The sequence below is a fragment of the Triturus cristatus genome, chromosome 1_2 (genome assembly GCF_964204655.1).
Source record: "Triturus cristatus chromosome 1_2, aTriCri1.1, whole genome shotgun sequence".
In the NCBI taxonomy this organism is placed as follows: domain Eukaryota; kingdom Metazoa; phylum Chordata; class Amphibia; order Caudata; family Salamandridae; genus Triturus; species Triturus cristatus.
Genome location: NC_140580.1, coordinates 926,278,437 through 926,298,616, shown reverse-complemented (window position 1 = coordinate 926,298,616; position 20,180 = coordinate 926,278,437). Strand labels below are relative to the sequence as shown.

The window sequence follows — 20,180 nt, the reverse complement described above, 5'->3', positions numbered from 1 at the left end:
CAGCAAACCTGGCAACAAGAAGGCCTCATGGTTCAACGATGACCTTAAGAAGTCCAAGAAACTCTGCCGCACCCTTGAAAAAGCGTGGAAAAAAGACCCAACCACCAGCACCAAGGACGCCTTCAAAAACGCCACCCGCACTCACCACCAACTAATCCGAAAGGCCAAGAAAACAGCATTCAAGGATCGACTTGACAACAACGCCCACAACAGCAAGGAACTTTTCAACATCGTCAAGGAGTTTTCCAATCCCTCGGCCAACTCCAACGACATCACCCCCTCTCAAGCCCTCTGCGACTCCCTAGCCTCATTCTTCCACAACAAGATTGCAGACATCCACAACAGCTTCGACAACCAACCCGGAGCCCAACCCACCCAACCACATGCTGAACACTCCACCCCCGTGAACACCCTTAACGACTGGAACCCAATCTCCACTGAGGACACCATCCGCTTGATGAACTCCATCCACTCAGGATCCCCCACAGACCCATGTCCTCACCACATCTTCAACAAAGCAGACTCCGTCATAGCACCGCACCTCCGAGACGTCATCAACTGCTCCTTCAACTCCGCCACCTTTCCGGAAAACTGGAAACACGCTGAACTCACCGCCCTTCTGAAAAAACCAACAGCGGACCCCACCGAACTCAAAAATTACCGCCCCATCTCGCTCCTTCCATTCCCGGCCAAAGTCATCGAGAAAGCTGTCAACATCCAGCTCGCCGCTTTCCTCGAAGCCAACAAATCCCTCGACTCCTCACAATCAGGCTTCCGAGCAAAACACAGCACTGAGACCGCCCTCATCGCAGCAACAGACGACATTCGAACTCTACTGGACAATGGAGACACAGTCGCCCTCATCCTCCTCGACCTCTCTGCAGCATTCGACACAGTCTGCCACAGCACCCTTTTACAACGCCTCAGCAACATCGGAATACATGGAAAAGCACTTGGATGGATCACCTCGTTCCTCACCGGAAGAACCCAGAGAGTCCGCCTCCCACCATTCAAGTCCGAGGCCACCGAAGTCATCTGTGGCGTACCACAAGGTTCCTCTCTCAGCCTCACCCTCTTCAACGTATACATGAGCCCCCTCGCGACCATCGCCCGCCAACACAACCTCAACATCATCTCTTACGCGGATGACACTCAACTGATCCTTTCCCTCACCAAGGACCCCAGCACCGCCAAATCTAACCTACACGAAGGAATGAAAGAAGTTGCTGAATGGATGAAACTCAGCCGTCTGAAACTGAACTCAGATAAAACAGAAGTCCTCATCCTAGGTACATCCCCCTCTGCATGGGACGACTCTTGGTGGCCGGAAGCCCTTGGAAAAGCACCCATCCCGACAGACCACGCACGGAATCTAGGCGTTATCCTGGATTCTTCACTTTCAATGAACAGACAAGTCAGCGCCGTATCCTCATCCTGCTTCAACATTCTTCGCATGCTCAAAAAAACATTCCGCTGGATCCCCACCGAAACCAGGAAAACAGTCACCCATGCTCTGGTCACGAGCCGACTGGACTACGGAAACACCCTCTACGCAGGCACTACCGCTAAACTCCAAAAGAAACTCCAACGAATCCAAAACGCCTCAGCCAGAATCATATTAGACATCCCACGCAACGAACACATCTCTGGTCACCTGAAAGACCTCCACTGGCTACCCGTCAATAAGAGAATCACTTTCCGACTGCTAACCCACGCACACAAATCACTCTACGACATCGGACCAGAATGCCTCAACTCAAGACTGTCCTTCTACACCCCCTCCCGCCAGCTACGCTCCTCCAGCCAAGCACTCGCCACTGTACCTCGCATCAACAAGACCACAATGGGAGGTAGATCCTTCTCTTACCTGGCTGCTAAAACATGGAACTCACTCCCCACCCACCTTCGCCTTACCCAGAACCACCTAGCTTTCAGAAAGCAACTTAAAACGTGGATATTTGACAAGTAATCCTCCTCCCCCCCCTTAGCGCCTGAGACCCTCTGGGTATGTAGTGCGCTATATAAATTCTCTGACTTGACTTGACTTGACAAGGAGCAAGAGGTGAAGCCGGGACAGGAGAAGGAGACACTGACTCCCTTCGACGCCGAGCAGGTGATTTAGACTTCGACGTCGAGGCCTTATGATGAGACGAATGCCTCCTCTTCTTCTTATGCTTCTTGCTCTTTGAAGCATGTCCCGAAGTCGACTTGGAAGCCGACCTCGACCTCGACCTGGATCTTCTTCTACCTCTTTTCTCCTTTTTCTTCATCCGGGCGATAAAGAGCTTTGCCTCTCTTTCCTTAAGAGCCTTCGAGCTCATCTTCCTGCAACACGAACATCCTTCAACATCGTGGTCCGATGACAAACACCAAACGCAGGCGTCATGCGGGTCAGTGATGGACATGTGTTTGCCACATTCACGGCAAGGCTTGAAACCAGACTTCCTTGCCGACATTCTCGAAGAAAGACAGAGAAACTTCGAAATAAACACAAAGTAACAGGTAAAGCTACCAGTAACGATTCCCGAAATCCGTTGGCGTCGTCGGCGCGGAAAAAAGGGAACTGACGTCATCACGCTGAGGAGGTCTTCTTATGGAGCCGGTGACGTCAGCGGAGTCGCGAGCGGAGCCGTGCCTCTGTGACGTCATCTTCGACCCCATCGGCGTGGACTGCTACAAAAGTTTCCGAATGTTGCTGGCGCAGGGGATATTCACAAGGTGAGGAATCCACTGGCAGATGTATCCATCAGAACAAAGGCTTCAGGGAGCCTGAGGGAATTTCAATCCCCTCGCGCTCCGTAAAGCCTTTGTTTAATTTGTTAGAGCATTCTGCCCTCTAGTGGCAGAATGTTCTAATAGACTTATAGCCCTTTGTAGCTGGGCTATACCGGCTATTAAAGACCCGCTGCTTGTTAAAGTCCCTCGCTTTCGGCTCGGGCCTTTAGCGCTTCAGCGGGTCTTTAACCCCTTGCATGCGGGTTTATTTCTCCCGCTGTGCGGGAGAAATAAACGGCGTTCGCGAACACGACGGCTCCAGGCCGTCATGCGCACATGCCCATCCTAATGCACGACGGCCGGGAGACGTCGTGCGCACGCAAGGGGTTAATAGCCGGTATAGCCCGCTATGGCGGGCTATAAGGCTATAGGCCATTGAGCTATAGTATACAAGTGTATGTTGGTGGATAGAAGCCAAAACACAACGAACATTTTACACTTAATTTTTACAAATCCATAATGCTCTAATTGGTTTGATTCCTGAGTTTCTAAGGTCCTTGATCATGTTGACCTTGGAAGAGAAGCCATGGGAGCCAGACACAAGAAAATAATTTCGAGAAATTGGGTGATGTTTTTGCTCCCACAAAAAATTGCTCTAGTTGATAGAAAATGGACTGCTGTACGAGCATTCAAAGAATTATCTAATTATGTAATTATTTGTTGAAACTAGCATGAGTGGAAAGGGGGAGAGTGGAGAACATAAGGCTCGAGGAGTGAGTCTTCAAGGGGTGCAGGTGGAAGACAGTAAACCAAATGACATTGAGCAGTTTCTTGAATGGGGATAGGGTACAACATGAACAGTTATAGAAGTGTGTTCTGCTTTGAGTAAATTCTCTCCATTGTGCCAAGCCCACACTGAGTAGGGAAGGGCTTTTTGGATTTTATCATCCAAAAACATAACTACTTACTTTGTCCTGGATGGCCTCTTCACTTTCCACAGCACTAGTAAGGGGGCTCTAATGGTAAAAGAGAAGGTCAGAAAGAATCTAATTTCTATTGTACAAATGCCACATCAGTTACATAGGAAAAACATGGCAAGTATGCACTGACCCCCTCACAGCACGCTCAGCACTAGTCTAGGATAGATCGGACCTTATCTAAATGACGTTGAGAATAGAGTTGGATGAGTCGCAGATGTTAAGATTGCACATGAGGAAACTACGGGCCGGATGTAAGAAGCTTATTTCTGCTCACAAATACGACCAGAAAAAAAGCATTCACTGATGTACGATTCGGTAACCTATTACCGAATCGCAAACATGTTTTGCGATTCAGTGTTAGGAAGGGGTGTGTTTAGGGTGTCCCTTCCTAATACCGAATCGCAGCGGCATGTAAGAATGTTTTGCGACCGAAATTCGATTGCGAAACATTTGCATTTTACCGCCAATTTCAAGTTGGTGCTAACCCTTCACAAATGGGAAGGGGTCCCTTGGGGACTCCTTTCCCTCTGTGAATGGTAGTACAAGCATTTTTTCAGAGCAGGCAGTGGTCCCACAGTCCATTGCCTGCTCTTAAAAAATTAAAAGAAAACTTTTAATTTTTCTTTTTTCAACGCAACCTATTTCCTTTAAGGGAAACAGGCTCCATTTAAAAGAAATATTGTTTCATTTAAAAGCAATCATGGACATGGTGGTCTGCTGACCCCAGCAGGCCACCATCCCCGTGATTTTAGCGATTCCTAATGGGTCGCAAATGGTGACCTACCTCATTAATATTCATAAGGTATGTCGATTTGCAACCCATAAGGAATCTCTGATTGAAACTCATAGAGTTTCGTACATTAGAGAATGTGGAGAAGTGTGGCTCAATGGTTAGAGCGGCAGACCCTGATGCAGAGGCCTGGCCCGGGACCAGGGTTCAATTCCCACCTCGGCGGCTCTTGGATTCAATTTCCCCGGACCTGATAATTCTTGCCTCAGTGCCTATTCTAATCATGGGTCCCTCTGGGCAATAGCTTGTTTAATCTCCACAACGGCCCCCACAGCGCTAGGATGCCTGGCTTCACCTTGGGGGTGCCCAGGAGTGGACATCTCACAGTAAAACCAGGAAGGGTTCCAAAGCGGTATGAATACAGCGCTATGAGACCCCCTGGGTAGAAGTGCGCTATATAAGTACAAATATATTTACATTAGGAATAGTGATTACCTAATTGCGATTGGTAGAAAATCGCCTTTAGGTAATCACTTTGATACATGTGGCCCTATATCTGTAGGCTAGACCTAAAAACATGGCAAGCATGTGGTAATGTACTTGCAACACGTTCGGTATTGTTCTTGGATATATCGGATTTTATCTTCATAAAAATGAATACTCAGTTTTGAGGTTCATGGAGCCTAAGATTGCACCTGTGAGAACTCACGATTATTTATAATATTTTTTTTCATGGGGGATTATACTGCATTTGTGATACTCTAATACAGTATTATATTCTGGGAAACTACTTCTGTTGGCAAAGGCAAAGAGTTGGTGCCAACACCCCATTATCACAAGCCAGGAAAACTTCCTAAAACGCTGATTTTGCATGGTACTCCACAGTCTAAGGTAAGTTTATGTTAGTACCATATGTGCCACATCTGGGAATGCTGCATCCAATATTTGGTCCTGCTCCTCATTTTTCATGAGACTCTAAATGAAGTGAGGCTGTAAAGTATGAGTACTGAAGACAAATAACTCATTCCCCCTAATGAGCGCTGGTGAATATGGAAGTCACTGTGGCAAAATATCTTGAAATTGAGTTCATAGAAAATAAAATACATTTAAAGAAATCATATTTCAACAGTTGTTAGGTCATAAATGCAAGACAATAAACGTGTGCAACTTTGAAATTCCACATGCCGGAAAACATTAAAAATGACCCCGGGCAGATGTACCTCCAAATCAACCGGTGGCCTGCACTGGAGGGGCGAGAGTCTTACCGAAGCGACAAATGCCGAACAAACCAGAACTGTCTGAAGGATGAATGGATAACTGAAGTGGAAAGCCTGGAACACCTTTTACTAAGAAGCTGAATCATTGCACCAGAAGTAACCCTGTGTGCGCTTTGAAAAGTGTGACTCAGCAAAGCCAAGCAAGTCCCTGTCGTTTTTCACAGCTGGAGATCACCAGAGTGAATATACTGACCTCATCGGGTGCCGCCTCCTTCTCTGCCTGGGCCAGCTTCTGGTAGGCCTCATCAAAGGGAAGTTGCTGGAAGAAGCAAAACAATAACATTCAGAAGGAGGTAAATCTATGGGTGTTAATCATTTTACAATTCCTTTTCTTAAATCCATTGATTTTATCTGATGTGATTACTGGTTCCCAATGTCGTTGCCCTCCAGAAATGGAAGGATGTAAATAGTCCCCCAAAAATGATTTGCCTGAAATGGTCACCTGTGTGTGCATTCAAAGGGCCCTCTCTGTGTGTAAAAAGCATTTCAAAGCAGCAGATGGACACTAAAGTTCACACAAATCCGCAGAATGATTACAATACTTTTGTAAACAGACTGGTGGATGGAGTACCGAAGCAGAGTTGCAGGAGTAAGCGAGGGTGAAAGGTTAAGAAGGTGAAGCTGAGCGGGTGAGAGTCTATAGGGCTTTTAGAGGGAAGAAAATAACCCCAAATGACCCTGAGTGGCCTCTCGAGTCGAGATATGTAACGAGATGAACAGGTATATAACTGTGTCCTGATTTTAGGAAATGTGGCTAATGTGGCCAATCCACTCTGATGTGGGGAGGTTTTTTTGTTTTTTTTTAATAAAAGAAATATAGCACAACTACTTACTACATCCTGAATGGCCTGTTCACTTTCCACTGCACTGGGAAGGGGGCTCTAATGGTAAAAGAGGAAGTCAGAAAGAATTATCTATGTAACAAATATGTTAATTAAGGGAGAGTTTTCACAGGTGCATTCTGAGCCTCCACGACCTACACAATTGTATTGTCATCCTCATGTATATAATATACATAGATACTTTCAGATCCAGGCAAAACCAGTGTTAAATGTGATAGCGGGAGATTAACGGTTGAATACCAGGTTTCTGCTGTTACAGAATGCAGCAGCAATGGCGCAATAATTACACAGAAGCTGATGGGAGGAATGCTTGCAACTAGCCTATGTGGAGCAGGACCAGCACTGATTTGCATAAGGAGGGCCTTTGTCTAGAGCATGGGTACTCACAAACTTTTTCTCGGGGGCCAAAAGTACAGTCTGGTTTGTGGACGAGGGCCGCACCGATGAGCCTGGAGATGGGAACGGGAGGGGTGGGGCGTGGCTACCAAAGTAAAAACAATTCTTCAGTGTAAAGGGCAGGAATGCGAGGGCTCTGACTGTACGGTGCATGAGGCGGGTATGGTCACAGAGCTGTGGTGTATGGGGCAGGGATGTCAATGCCCTGTGCTGTAAGGTTCATGAGGCACTGATGGTCGCTGAGATGTAGTGTATGGGGCAGGGGTACAGAAGTAGTGTGCTGTATGAGGCACTGATGCATCACAGAGCTGTAGTGTACGAGCAGGGGTGCGAGGGCACTGTACCGTGCATGCGATAGGGCACAGATGAGTCCAGGGGCTGCACATTTAACTAGGTATAGATCGGAAGCAGCGCTGCATGTGGCAGGGATATGAAAGCCCTGGATCTGCACCTTTGAGAAAAACAATGAAATCTTGTTTTTTCAAGCAAGATTAATCTAGGTCGGTAAATCTTACATGTAAGAGTCCACTCTTGCTAGTTCGGGGATGCCCTTTGAGTTGCTGGTCGAGTTGTATAAATATAGGTCGATTCATTTCATTAATTAATTCACGGTTGCCCCCCATCTACAGCTGGAATGGGAATCAATTATTAGTCAACTTCACCCTCACTAGGGCACAAGTCACTGGGTCACACTTGGACGCATTCCTACTCATTGTGTAAAGCAGGAACTCAGGGACGCTACAGACACATTGCATTTAATCACACTGAATGTCACTGAGCATCTGGGATCCCTCCGTGAACACCATGCTCCACACCAGCACCACATCTCTGAGAGACCTGAACAAGGCAGAGTCACAGCGTGCTTCATACAGTAACTAGGAACGTTTACAGAGGCCCGTCAGCTCTAAGGAGGGGAACTGGTTTGGTACCAGGGAGGCTCGTAGCTTAAACTTCAGGTGTCTTGCTCAGAAAGCATTATCCTTACATGTGCCCTTTGGGAGGTGAAGGAGGGAGAACTCTTGGACAGGCATAGCGTGGTAACATGGATAAAAAGCATACCTTTACCGTGGGAGTCTTCAAAACTTACACAGATTGGTGCTGCTGAAAAGGCACTGATATGACTGACTGATGTTGCTGACGGACCACCTTCGTGGCTTTGACTACAGCTGTTTGGTTACTGAGGTTGAAGATCTGCACCACAGCAGTAGATTCCCCCCGCAGTGGCTGGTGCTGATGTCTATACTGGACTGGAAAGGAAAGCCAGCAACCTGCATGCTAGACGCGCAATGTCTATATGGCTCAAAGGGAATGATGGGTGTGATTACGTGTGCTTGTCAATTGATGGGTGTGAATGAGTGTGCTTGTGGATGAGTGAATGTGAGTATGTGTGTTCTTTTGAGAGTGGATGTGTACCCGCCCCATTAGTTGTACAAATCACAAGCCACCATTGGTTCTTGCTAAGGATCAGAATCATTGCACAAGAAGAACAAGTTACTTACCTTCGGTAACGCTTTTTCTGGTGGATACAGTATCTGCCTGTGGAATCCTCACCTTGTGAATATCCCCTGCGCCAGCAACGTTCGGAAACTTTTGTAGCAGTCCACGCCGATGAGGTCGAAGACGACGTCACAGAGACACGGCTCCGCTCGCGACTCCGCTGACGTCACCGGCTCCATAAGAAGACCTCGTCGGCGTGATGACATCAGTTCCGCCCCTTTTTTCTGTGCTTTCGAGGCACACGGACGGACTGACAGCAATATGTACATAAACAGCATACACAGTACACAATATGCATATTAACACACACAGTGTAGAGAATATAAATAACATCACTTCCTTGACAGTAATAATCCAATTTGAAACCATCAGCATAGAAATACTGATATAGAATCACTGGTATAGAAGGATGGACAACGGGGAGGTGGGTGGGTCAGTGAGGAATCCACAGGCAGATACTGTATCCACCAGAAAAAGCGTTACCGAAGGTAAGTAACTTGTTCTTCTGATGGATACATCTGCCAGTGGATTCCTCACCTTGTGAATAGATTCCACAGCAGTCCCCACTCCCGGAGGAGGGTGTCCACCCTTCTACACCAGAAAATCCTGAAGGACGGAACGAGCAAAGTGTCCGTCCCTCCTCACCTCGGTGTCCAAACAATAATGTTTTGCGAAGGTGTGAAGGGAGGCCCAAGTTGCCGCCCTACAAATGTCCTCCACAGGAACCCCCCTAGACAAAGCAGAGGTGGAAGACTTTGCTCTAGTGGAATGAGCCCTTAAACCCTCCGGAGGCTTCTTACCAGCCAAAGAGTAGCAAATCTTGATGCACAAGACAATCCACCTGGAAAGGGTGCGCTTGTGCACCGCTCGACCTTTCCTGCAGCCAGCAAAGCCCACGAAGAGCTGATCATCAACCCTGATGTCCTTTGTCCTGTCCAGGTAAAAGCTCACCGCCCTTTTAGGGTCCAAACGGTGAAGTCTCTCCTCCTCCTTGGAAGGATGAGGGGGAGGATAAAAAGAAGGAAGGGTAATGGATTGTCCCCGATGGAAAGGAGTTACCACCTTAGGCAAAAACGCAGCCCTGGTCCGGAGTACCATTCGTTCAGCATGCACAGTCAAGAATGGGGGCTTTGAACTAAGAGCTTGAAGCTCACTTACCCTCCTTGCCGAGGTAATTGCGATAAGGAATACCGTCTTGAAAGACAACAGCCTCAAGGGACACTTATGTAAGGGCTCGAAGGGAGAACCCATAAGATAGGTTAATACAAGATTTAAGTCCCATTGGGGCACAATAAAGGGAGTAGGAGGAAACTTATTTGTAAGACCTTTTATAAAACGAAGAACAATAGGTGACTTGAACAGTGACGGCTGATCCGGCAGGCATAGGAATGCCGACAAAGCCGATAAATATCCTTTAACTGTAGCCACAGCAAAGCCTTGCTGAGCAAGAGAAAGGGCAAACTGCAAAATGTTAGACAAACGAGCCTTCAAAGGATCAATTGACCTCTCCCCACACCAGTGTACAAATTTAGACCATCTATAGGAATATATGGATTTGGTGGATTGTCGCCTGGCCGATAAAATGACATCCACCACATCTGGCGGGAGAGAGAAAGAACTCAGGTTGCCCCGTTCAATCTCCAGGCATGAAGGTGTAAGCTCTGGAGGTGGGGGTGTAGAACCTGCCCCTCCGACTGCGAGAGGAGGTCTGCCCTCAGAGGGAGACGGAGCGGAGGGCACGAGGAGAGGTGGAGAAGATCTGTGTACCACACCCTTCTTGGCCAATCCGGGGCGACCAATATAACTTGGGCCCGGTCTTGGCGAATCTTCCTCAGAACCCGAGGAATCAAGGGTATGGGAGGAAAAGCGTAAAGGAGTCGAGAGTCTCAACTCAACTGAAACGCGTCCCCTAACGCCCCCTGCAGCGGATACTGGAGACTGCAGAATGACGGGCAGTGAGCATTCTCGTGAGTGGCGAACAGGTCCACCCGAGGAGTTCCCCACATCCGGAAGACGTGACGAACCACCTCCGGATGAAGCCTCCACTCGTGGTCGGCGGAGAACTGCCGACTGAGACTGTCCGCACACAGGTTCAACACCCCGGCCAGATGATTTGCCATCAGAAAAATCCGATGATCCTGAGCCCAGGACCATAGACGCAGGGCCTCTCTGCAGAGACAAAGAGACCCCACCCCTCCCTGTTTGTTTATATACCACATCGCGGTCGTGTTGTCCGTCAGAACTTGAACAGACTGACCACGAAGGGAAGGGAGGAAGGCCTTGAGTGCCAAACGAATCACCCGCAATTCCAGAAGGTTGATGTGAAGCAACCTTTCCTCCGGAGACCAAAGACCCTTGATCTCCAGATCCCCCAGATGAGCACCCCACCCTAAAGTAGATGCATCCGTTATCACTGTGGCCACCGATGGAGGTAAATGGAAGGGCTTCCCTTGGGACAGATTGCCCTCCACGCTCCACCAAGACATTTCCGCTGCAGCTTCTCTGGAGATCCTCACAGACTCCCTGAGATCTCCCTTGTGCTGATACCACTGCTTGCGGAGGCACCACTGTAGCGCCCTCATGTGCCAGCGTGCATGGTTGACCAACAGGATGCAGGAGGCGAACAGACCGAGCAGGCGAAGGACCTTCAGAATTGGAACGACTGCTCCGTTGTAAAATAAAGGAATCATTTTCTGTATGTCGAGAATCCTTTGAGGAGGAGGGAATGCTCGACAAACAGTAGTGTCCAGTACCGCACCTATGAACAGGTTGCGCTGAGAGGGCACCAGGTGAGATTTGGGCACGTTGATCGAAAAACCCAATTTGTACAACAGCCGAGTTGTATCCTGCAGATGACGCAGCACCTTCTCCGACGACTCCGCCTTGATCAGCCAGTCGTCTAAATAAGGGAAAACTGAAATCCCCGACCTTCTGAGATGGGCTGCCACCACCGCCATCACCTTTGTGAAGACTCGAGGTGCCGAAGTAAGACCAAACGGGAGGACCGCAAACTGATAATGTTGCGACCCTACCGTAAACCGGAGGTACTTCCTGTGCGACTTCAGGATGGGGATGTGTAAATACGCATCCTGCAAGTCGAGCGACACCATCCAGTCCTCCTGATTCAGCGCCTGAAGAACCTGCGCAAGGGTGAGCATCTTGAACTTCTCCTGTTTCAGGTAAAAGTTCAGGATTCTGAGGTCCAATATCGGACGCAACCTGCCGTCCTTTTTCGGAATCAGAAAATTCCGGGAGTAACATCCCTGAGCCCTCTCCTGCTCCGGAACCACCTCTATCGCACCTTTCTGAAACAACTTCAGGACTTCCTCCTGCAGGAGAAGACGGTGGTCCTCCGAGCAAGCCCCTTGGCAAGGAGTGTAATTTGGAGGGAATTCCCGAAAGGGAAGGGCGTACCCATTTTCTACAAGATCCAGAACCCAGAGATCTGTAGTTACAGATTCCCAATCTTGTAGAAAATGGGTAAGCCGGCCCCCCACAGGACCAGCATGATCCGGAATGTCGAATCTAGGGCTGCTTTGCGGAGGTGGGAGGGACTGAGGAAGAGGAAGAGGAGGAGGAGAGTTGACGGCCACGTGAGCGACCCCTAACTCTTCCTCTGTATCCCTTGGACAAAGAGCCTTGCTGTTGTTGTTGCTGCTGCTGCTGGACTGGTCTGTAAGAGCGAAAAGTCGCCCTACCAAAGCCTCTATACCTTTTGAAAGTTCCTCTCGGCTGGGATTGAAGGCCCAACGACCTAGCCGTAGCCTTACTCTCCTTGAATCGTTCGAGAGCAGCATCCGCCTTCTTCCCGAACAAACCAGACCCATCAAAAGGCAAGTCTAATAAAGTTGACTGCACATCAGAGGAGAATTCAGAGGACTTTAGCCACGCACCCCTCCTGGTGGCGACCGAAGACCCCATGACCCTGGCAACTGAGTCTGCTGTGTCCAGACCACTTTGGATAACTTGGCGAGCAGCCGCCTGGGCATCAGTCAGTACTTCATTGAAGCCGGCCCTATCCTCTTCTGACAGCTTTGGTGCCAACTTATTTGCCGAGTCCATAAGCGCATGGATATAGCGCCCCAACAAACACGTTGCATTTGACGACTTAAGAGCCATACTGGCTGATGAAAAGACCTTTTTGGCAGATTGGTCCACCTTCTTAGCCTCCCTGTCTCCTGGAACCTGAGGAAAAGCCCCTTTTGATCGTCCCGAACAAGCCGCTTGAACTACCAAGCTTTCAGGCGAAGGGTGCGAAGTTAAAAATTCAGGATCCCCCGGAGCCACTCTATATCTCCTTGCAACTGCCCTGGAGACTGCAGGAGCTGAAAAAGGTTTGCGCCATACCTCTAGCACAGGTTCCATAATAGCCTCGTTAAAGGGTAGCAAGGGTTCCGAGACCGCAGTAGGTGAATGCAACACCTCAGTAAGAATATTAGCTTTAAATTCTGTTGTTGGTAATTGGAGATCCAACAATTCCGCAGCTTTTCTAATCACCGCATGATACGGTGCTGCTTCTTTAGAGGGTTCATCCGATGGTGGAGTGATCTCCCACTCTGGAGACAATTCCAGTCCACTTGCCTCCTTTAACTCTTCAAACACATCATCAGATTCCACTAACTCTCCCTCTTCAGCCTCTTCCAACAGAAAGCGTCTCTCATCCACCACTCTCTGTGCTTCCCTCCTTGAACGAATCCGGATCTGCGGCGTCGGCGGCGCCGTGTGCGAATCCGACGGCGCCGGTAGCGGCGTCGAACGCGGATCAGCCGGAGCAGCCGGCGTCGAACGAAGTCGAGTCGGCGCCGGTGAAGAGGGAAGCGGCGTCGATGTTCTCGGCGCCGGAAGCTGCCAAGACGGCGTCGCTGGAAAGAATGGCATAAACAGAGCTTGAGGGTAGACCTGCGGCACTCCCAAATTGAAAGCCATCGGACCCATCGGACCCATAGGTGCACCAGGGTTATACATTGCCATTGAAAACACCCCATACATAGCATTTAGGTAATGCGTAGGGTCCTGACCTGGACCAGGAAAAGCAGGATACTGGTCAGGTAACACCGGACTCGGGCCTGCCGACGGTGGAACAAGCGGCGGCACAGTCTCACCCGGAGCCTGACAATCCTCATCCGGGACCGGAGTCGGAGACGGAGACGGAGCCGGAAGACTCGCTGGAGCCGGAGATGGAACCGGCGTCGGGATGACACCGGCACTGGAGAAGCAGCCGGAACCGGCGAAGTCACCGGAGAAGAAGGAGTTGGAGGCGAAGCCGGGACTGGAGAAGGAGACACTGACTCTCTCCGACGTCGAGTAGGCGACTTCGTCTTCGAAGCCGAACCTTTATCGGAATGATGATGCGAAGAATGCCTCCTCTTCTTTTTATGCTTCTTACTCTTTGAAGCATGCCCCGAAGTCGACTTGGACGCCGACCTCGACCTCGACCTTGATCCAGACCTCCTTCTTCCTCTTTTTTCCCTCTTCTTCATTCGGGCGATGAAGAGCTTCGCCTCTCTTTCTGTAAGCGCCTTCGAGCTCATTTTACGACAGCTTGAGCAACCTCCCACATCGTGGTCTGAAGACAAACACCAAACACAATCGTCGTGCGGGTCGGTGATAGACATGTGTTTGCCACATTCTCGGCAAGGCTTGAAACCAGACTTCCTCGTTGACATTATCAAAGAAGAACAGGGAAATTCCAGAAAATACACAAAGTAACAAGTAATGCCACTAGTAACGATTCCCGAAATCCGTTGGCGTCGTCGGCGCGGAAAAAAGGGAACTGACGTCATCATGCCGACGAGGTCTTCTTATGGAGCCGGTGACGTCAGCGGAGTTGCGAGCGGAGCCGTGTCTCTGTGACGTCGTCTTCGACCTCATCGGCGTGGACTGCTACAAAAGTTTCCGAACGTTGCTGGCGCAGGGGATATTCACAAGGTGAGGAATCCACTGGCAGATGTATCCATCAGAAATACATCTATATATGTTTTGAAATCTGTGCATCAGCAAAGCCCTGAAAGTCAAGAGGGTGGAGAGTCAAACCAGGGCACCAGGTCCTGTTCTGTTGTAGATGATGGGAAGGGTGTGCCTCTAATTCTATCATTGTGTGTATGAAAAGCATCATATAATTGATTCTGTGCCGAACAGGACACCCTCAGGTTTTTCAGACATGTATACCAACGAAATGAATATACTAACCTCTGTGAGAGATAGTTCGATTCTCTGATCCAGCTTCTGGCCATCAGAAGTAAGTGGCTGAAAAAAACACAAGAAACACCAGATCCTCGAGTTTTATAAAATTATGTCTTGGTGGAAGTGCAAGAAGGAAGACAACAACTTCTCAAAAGGAGCATTGGATACAGCTTCTCTAATTAAACACCAACATACACAGGTATTGTGTAGCCTGAAACTCTTCAAAAGGGCATGAGTGGAGGATAAACCATAGGAACACCCAGTTTCCCTTTATTGTTGATGTCCTTGGTATGGTTCAAAATGTGCAATAAAGGGGTACACCAGGTTAAATTGTTTACCCCAGCCCCTCTTATATTCTGCTGACATGTTTCAGCTCCTACATTAAAGGCCACTAAGGGCCCTGGGATTTAGTCAGGATAGTCGGGTATTGCGGCAAGTAGGCCATTCAGCTGATCGCCAGTATTGCTGTATGCTAAAATGACAAGGAAACTCAGTTGTAGGCCATTCAGCTATAGGATACCTGTGTTTGTCGGTGGATAGAAATCAAAACACAACTAACGTTTTACACTTTAGTTTTACAAATCCATAACGCTCTAATTGGTGTGATTCCTGAGTTTCTAAGATCCTTGATCACGTTGACCTTGGGAGAGGAGCCATGGGAGGCAGACACAAGAAAATAATTTCGAGAAATGGGGTGATGTTAACGCTCCCACCAGAAATTGCTCTGAAAATGGACCGCTGTACGAGCATCCAAAGAATGATCTAGTTATGTATTTATTTGTTGAAACTAGCAATGTCCACAAAGTCCAGTAAAATCTGGAAAAGGATTACAATACTTGTTTGTACAGACTGTGGATGAAGTGTTTAAGTGGAGATACTTAGGTGGAAAGGGGGAGAGTGGAGAATATAAGGCTTAAGGAGTGAGACTTCAAGGGTTGCAGGTGGAAGACAATAAACACAAATGACATTGAGCAGTTTCTTGAATGGAGATAGGGTACGAAATGAACAGTTATAGAAGTGTGTTCTGCTTTGAGCAAATTCTGTCCAGTCTGCCAAGCCCACACTGACTAGGGAAGGGCTTTTTGGATTTTATTATCCAAAAACATAACTACTTACTATGTCCTGGATGGCGTCTTCGCTCTCCACAGCATTGGGAAGGGGGATCTAATGATAAAAGAGAAAATCAGAAAGAATCTAATTTCTATTGTACAAATGCCACATCAGTTATATAGGAAAAACGTGGCAAGAATGCTCTAACCCCTTCACAGCAGGTTTTGCACTATTCTAGGATAGATCTGACCTTATCTAAATGAGGTTGAGAATAGAGCTGGGTGAGTCGCAGATGTTAGGATTGCACATGAGGAGACTACGGACCAGATGTAAGAAGTTTATTTCTGCTCACGAATACGACCAGAAAACAAGCATTTTCTAATGTACAATTCGGTAACCTATTACCGAATTGCAAATAGAATTTGCAATTCGATGTTAGGAAGGGGCATGTTTAGGGTGTCTGTCCCTAATACCGAATCGCAGCGGTATGTAAGAATGTTTTACGACTGAAATTCAGTTTAAAAACATTTGCATTTTACCACCAATTTCAAGTTGGTGGTAACCCTCTGCAAATGTGAAGAGGTCCCCCTGTGAATGGTAGTACAAGCATTTTTTCAGAGCTGGCAGTGGTCCTACAGACCATTGCCTGCTGTTAAAAAATTAAAAGAAAACTTTTCATTTTTCTTTATTAAACGCAACCCGTTTTCCTTTATGGAGAACGGGCTGCATTAAAAAAAAATATTGCTTTATTTAAAAGCAATCACGGACATGGTAGTCTGCTGACCCCAGCATGCCACCATCCACGTGATTTTAACGATTCCCAATAGGTCACAAATTGCGACCTACCTCATTAATATTCCTGAGGTAGGTCGAATTGCAAACCACTAGGAATCGCTGACAGAAACTCATGGAGTTTCGTACATTAGGAATATCGATTACCTAATTGCGATTTGCATAAAATCGCAATTAGGTAATCACTTTTTACAATGTTGATACATGTGGCCCTATATCTGTAGGCTAGACCTAAAAACATGGCAAGTATGTGGTAATGTACTTACAACACGTTCGTTATTGTTCTTGGATATATCGGATATTATCTTCATAAAATTTAATACACAGTTTTGTGGTTCATGGAGGCTAAGATTGCACCTGTGAGAACTCACGATTATTTATAATATTTGTTTTCATGGGGGAATATACTGCATTTGTGATACTCTAGTACAACATTACATTTTGGGAAACTACTTCTGTTAGTACAAGCAAACAGTTGGTGTCAACTTCCCATTATCATAAGCCAGGAAAACTTGTTAAAATGCCGATTTTGCATGGTATTCCACAGTCTAAGGTAAGTTTATGTTAGTACCATATATGCCGCATGTGGGAATGCTGCATCCAATATTTGGTACTGCTACTCATTTTTCATGAGACTAAATGAAGTGAGGCTGTAAAGTATCAATCAATCAATCAAGGATTTTGTTAGCGCGCTACTCACCCATGAGGGTCTCAAGGCGCTATGAGGGGAGGGGGGGGGCGGGGGTTAGCAGTTTTGTTCAGCCAAGAGCCAGGTCTTGAGAGTCTTCCTGAAGGTTTCCAGAGAGGGGCGCGCCTGATGTTGATCAGGAGCTCGTTCCAGGTCTTGGGCACGATGTAGGAGAAGGATATCCCTCCTGCTTTGGCTCTGTGGATGCAGAGCCAAAGCAGGAGGGAGATCCTTCTCCTATACAAGGTTGGCTGATCGGTGATTCTGTCATTGAGGTATGGGGGTCCGGTGTTGTGTAGGCATTTGTAGGCATGGGTGAGAATTTTGAAGGTGACTCTCTTCTCAGCGGGGAGCCAGTGGAGCTTCCGTAGGTGTTGGCTGATGTGCTCGTATCAAGGGATACCCAGGATGAGTCTGACGGCGATGTTCTGTATCGTCTGGAGTTTGCGGAGTAGAGACTTGTTTATGCAGGCATAGAGGGCGTTTCCGTAGTCCAGCCTGCTGGTGATGAGTGCGTGGATGACTGTCTTCCTTGACTCGGGGAGGATCCATTTGAAAGTCTTGCAGAGGATGCGGAGGGTGTTGAAGCAGCTGGAGGCGACGGCGTTGACCTGTCGGTTAATGGAGAGGGAGGAGTTGAGTACGATGCCGAGGTTTCTGGAATGGTCCATGGGGGTCGGCTGGCTGCCGAGGGCAATGGGCTACCAGATGATGTCCCATGCTGATGGGGTGGTTCCGAGGACTTCTGTCTTTTCAGTGTTGAACTTTAGGCAGCTGTTTGTCATCCAGGCTGCGACGTCCTGCATTTCTTCTTGGAAGTTGAGTCTGGTGGTGGCGGGGTCTTTGGTGAGGGAGAGGATGAGCTGGGTGTCGTCAGCGTAGGATAGATGCTGAGGCCATGTTGTCGGACGATGGCGGCGAGGGGGGGCCATGTAGATATTGAAGAGGGTTGGGCTCAGTGATCACCCCTGTGGATTTCCGTGGGTTTGGAGAGGAAGAACAGCAGATCCTTTGGCTTCTGCTGGTGAGGAATGATCGAGTCCAGTTGAGGGCGGTTGCTTGTATGCCGGCATCGTGTAGTCTGGCTATGAGTGTGTGATGGGAGATGGTGCCTAATGCGGCCGATAGGCCAAGTAGAATCAGGGCTGGTCTGTGGCCTTGGTCGAGGAGGGTGCAGATGTTGTCTGTGGCGGCGAGTAGGGCAGTCTCGGTACTGTGGTTGCTTCTTCAGAATCCGGATTGAGACGGTTCGAGGATGGCGTGGTCTTCGATGAACCTTGTCAGTTCTGATTTGATGGTTTTCTCAGCAACTTTCGCTGCAAAGGGGAGGAGTGAGATGGGCCGGTAGTTCTTGAGGTCTGTGGGATCAGCTGAGGGCTTCTTGAGCAGGGGCCTGACTTATAGGTGCCGGTCTCGAAGGTGGTGTTGATGGTGTGTTGTAGTTCGGGTGCAATGGTGGCTCTGTGGTAGATGTGTGGTGGGCAGTGGTCGGTGGGGGCCCCTGAGTGGATGCCTTTCATGGTCAAGGCGGTCTCTTCGGCCGTGATCGTTGTCCAGGAGGAGATGGTGGACTGGATGGTGTAGCCGGAGGGCGGGCTGGCTGCGGAGTCGGGCGTATGGTCGTTGAAGTGGTCGTAGAGGTTTTTGATCTTTAGGTGGAAGTAGGTTCCAAGCTTGTCGCAGATGTCTTGGGAGGGGGTGATGTTCGTGGCTTCACTGCAGGAGTTGGTGAATTCCTGGATGAAGTATGAGTACTGAAGACGAATAACTGATTCCCCCTAATGAGCGCTGGTGAATATCTAAGTCACTGTGGCAAAATAACTTGAAATTGAGTTCATAGAAAAGAAAATATATGTAAAGAAATCATACTTCATAAAAATTTGCTTATCAAAAAAAAAGAAATCATACTTCAATGGTTGTTAGGTCATAAATGCAAGAAAATAAACATGTGTATCTTTGACATCCCACATGCTGGAAAACATGAAAAATGACCCGTGGCAGATGTACCTACAAATCAACTGATTGGACTGTACTAAAGGGGCAAGAGTCTTACCGAAAAGTCCCTTTCGTTTTTATCACAGTTATATATCAACAGAGTGAATATACTGACCTCATCGGGTGGCGCCTCCTTCACTGTCTGGTCCAGCTTCTGGTAGGCCTCATCAAAGGTAAGTTGCTGGAAGAAGCAAAACAATAACATTTAGAAGGAGGTAAATCTATGCGTGTTCCTCATCTTACAATTCCTTTTCTTAAGTCCATTGAATTTGATCTGATGTGATTACTGGTTCCCAATGTCCTTGCCCTCCTCGCCCTTGATGGTGCAGTCTCGAGTCTTGTAGCCAAAAGAGAATGTGGAGAAATGGACGGATGTAAATAGTCCAAAATGAATTGATTTGACTGAAATGGTCCCCTTTGTGTGCATTCAAAGGGCCCTCTCTGTATGTAAAAAGCATTTCAAAGCAGCAGATGGACACTAAAGTTCACACAAATCCGCAGAATGATTACAATACTTTTGTAAACAGACTGGTAGATGAAGTACTGAAATAGAGGTGCAGGAGTAAGCAGAGGGTGAAAGGTTGAGAAGGCAAAGCCGGACGGGTGAGAGTCTTTAGGGCTTTTAGAGGGAAGAAAATAAACCCAAATGACCCTAAGTGGCCTCTCGAGTCGAAATATGTAACAAGATGAACAGGTATATCATTGTGTCCTGTTGTTAGGAAAACGGCTAATGTGGGCAATCCACACTGATAGTGGGATTTTTCTTTTTTTATTAAATAAAAAGGAGTATAAAACAACCACTTACTTCAACCTGGATGGCCTGTTCACTTTGCACTGCACTGGGAAGGGGGCCCTAATGGTAAAAGAGAAAGTCAGACAGAATTATCTATGTAAAAATATGTAAATCAATGGAGAGTTTTAACAGGTGCATTCTTAGCCTCCACGACCTACACAACTATATTGTCATCCTCATGTATATAATATACATAGATACTTTTAGATCCAGACAAAACCAGTTAAATGTGATAGCGGGAG

General features: G+C 47.8%; 1 protein-coding gene across 1 annotated transcript in view; it reads right to left on the bottom strand.

Annotated features, from left to right (window-relative positions):
- The window catches only part of LOC146868343 (uncharacterized), a 155,329-nt gene that overhangs the window by 89,359 nt on the left and 45,790 nt on the right, over positions 1 to 20,180 (bottom strand). The window contains exons 18-23 of the mRNA XM_085624110.1: positions 19,951 to 19,998; positions 19,261 to 19,326; positions 15,737 to 15,784; positions 14,627 to 14,683; positions 5,896 to 5,961; positions 3,684 to 3,731 (exon numbers count right to left, since the gene is read on the bottom strand). Coding sequence (XP_085480236.1) covers positions 3,684 to 3,731; positions 5,896 to 5,961; positions 14,627 to 14,683; positions 15,737 to 15,784; positions 19,261 to 19,326; positions 19,951 to 19,998 — 333 coding nt within the window. The remainder of the gene's footprint in view (positions 1 to 3,683; positions 3,732 to 5,895; positions 5,962 to 14,626; positions 14,684 to 15,736; positions 15,785 to 19,260; positions 19,327 to 19,950; positions 19,999 to 20,180) is intronic.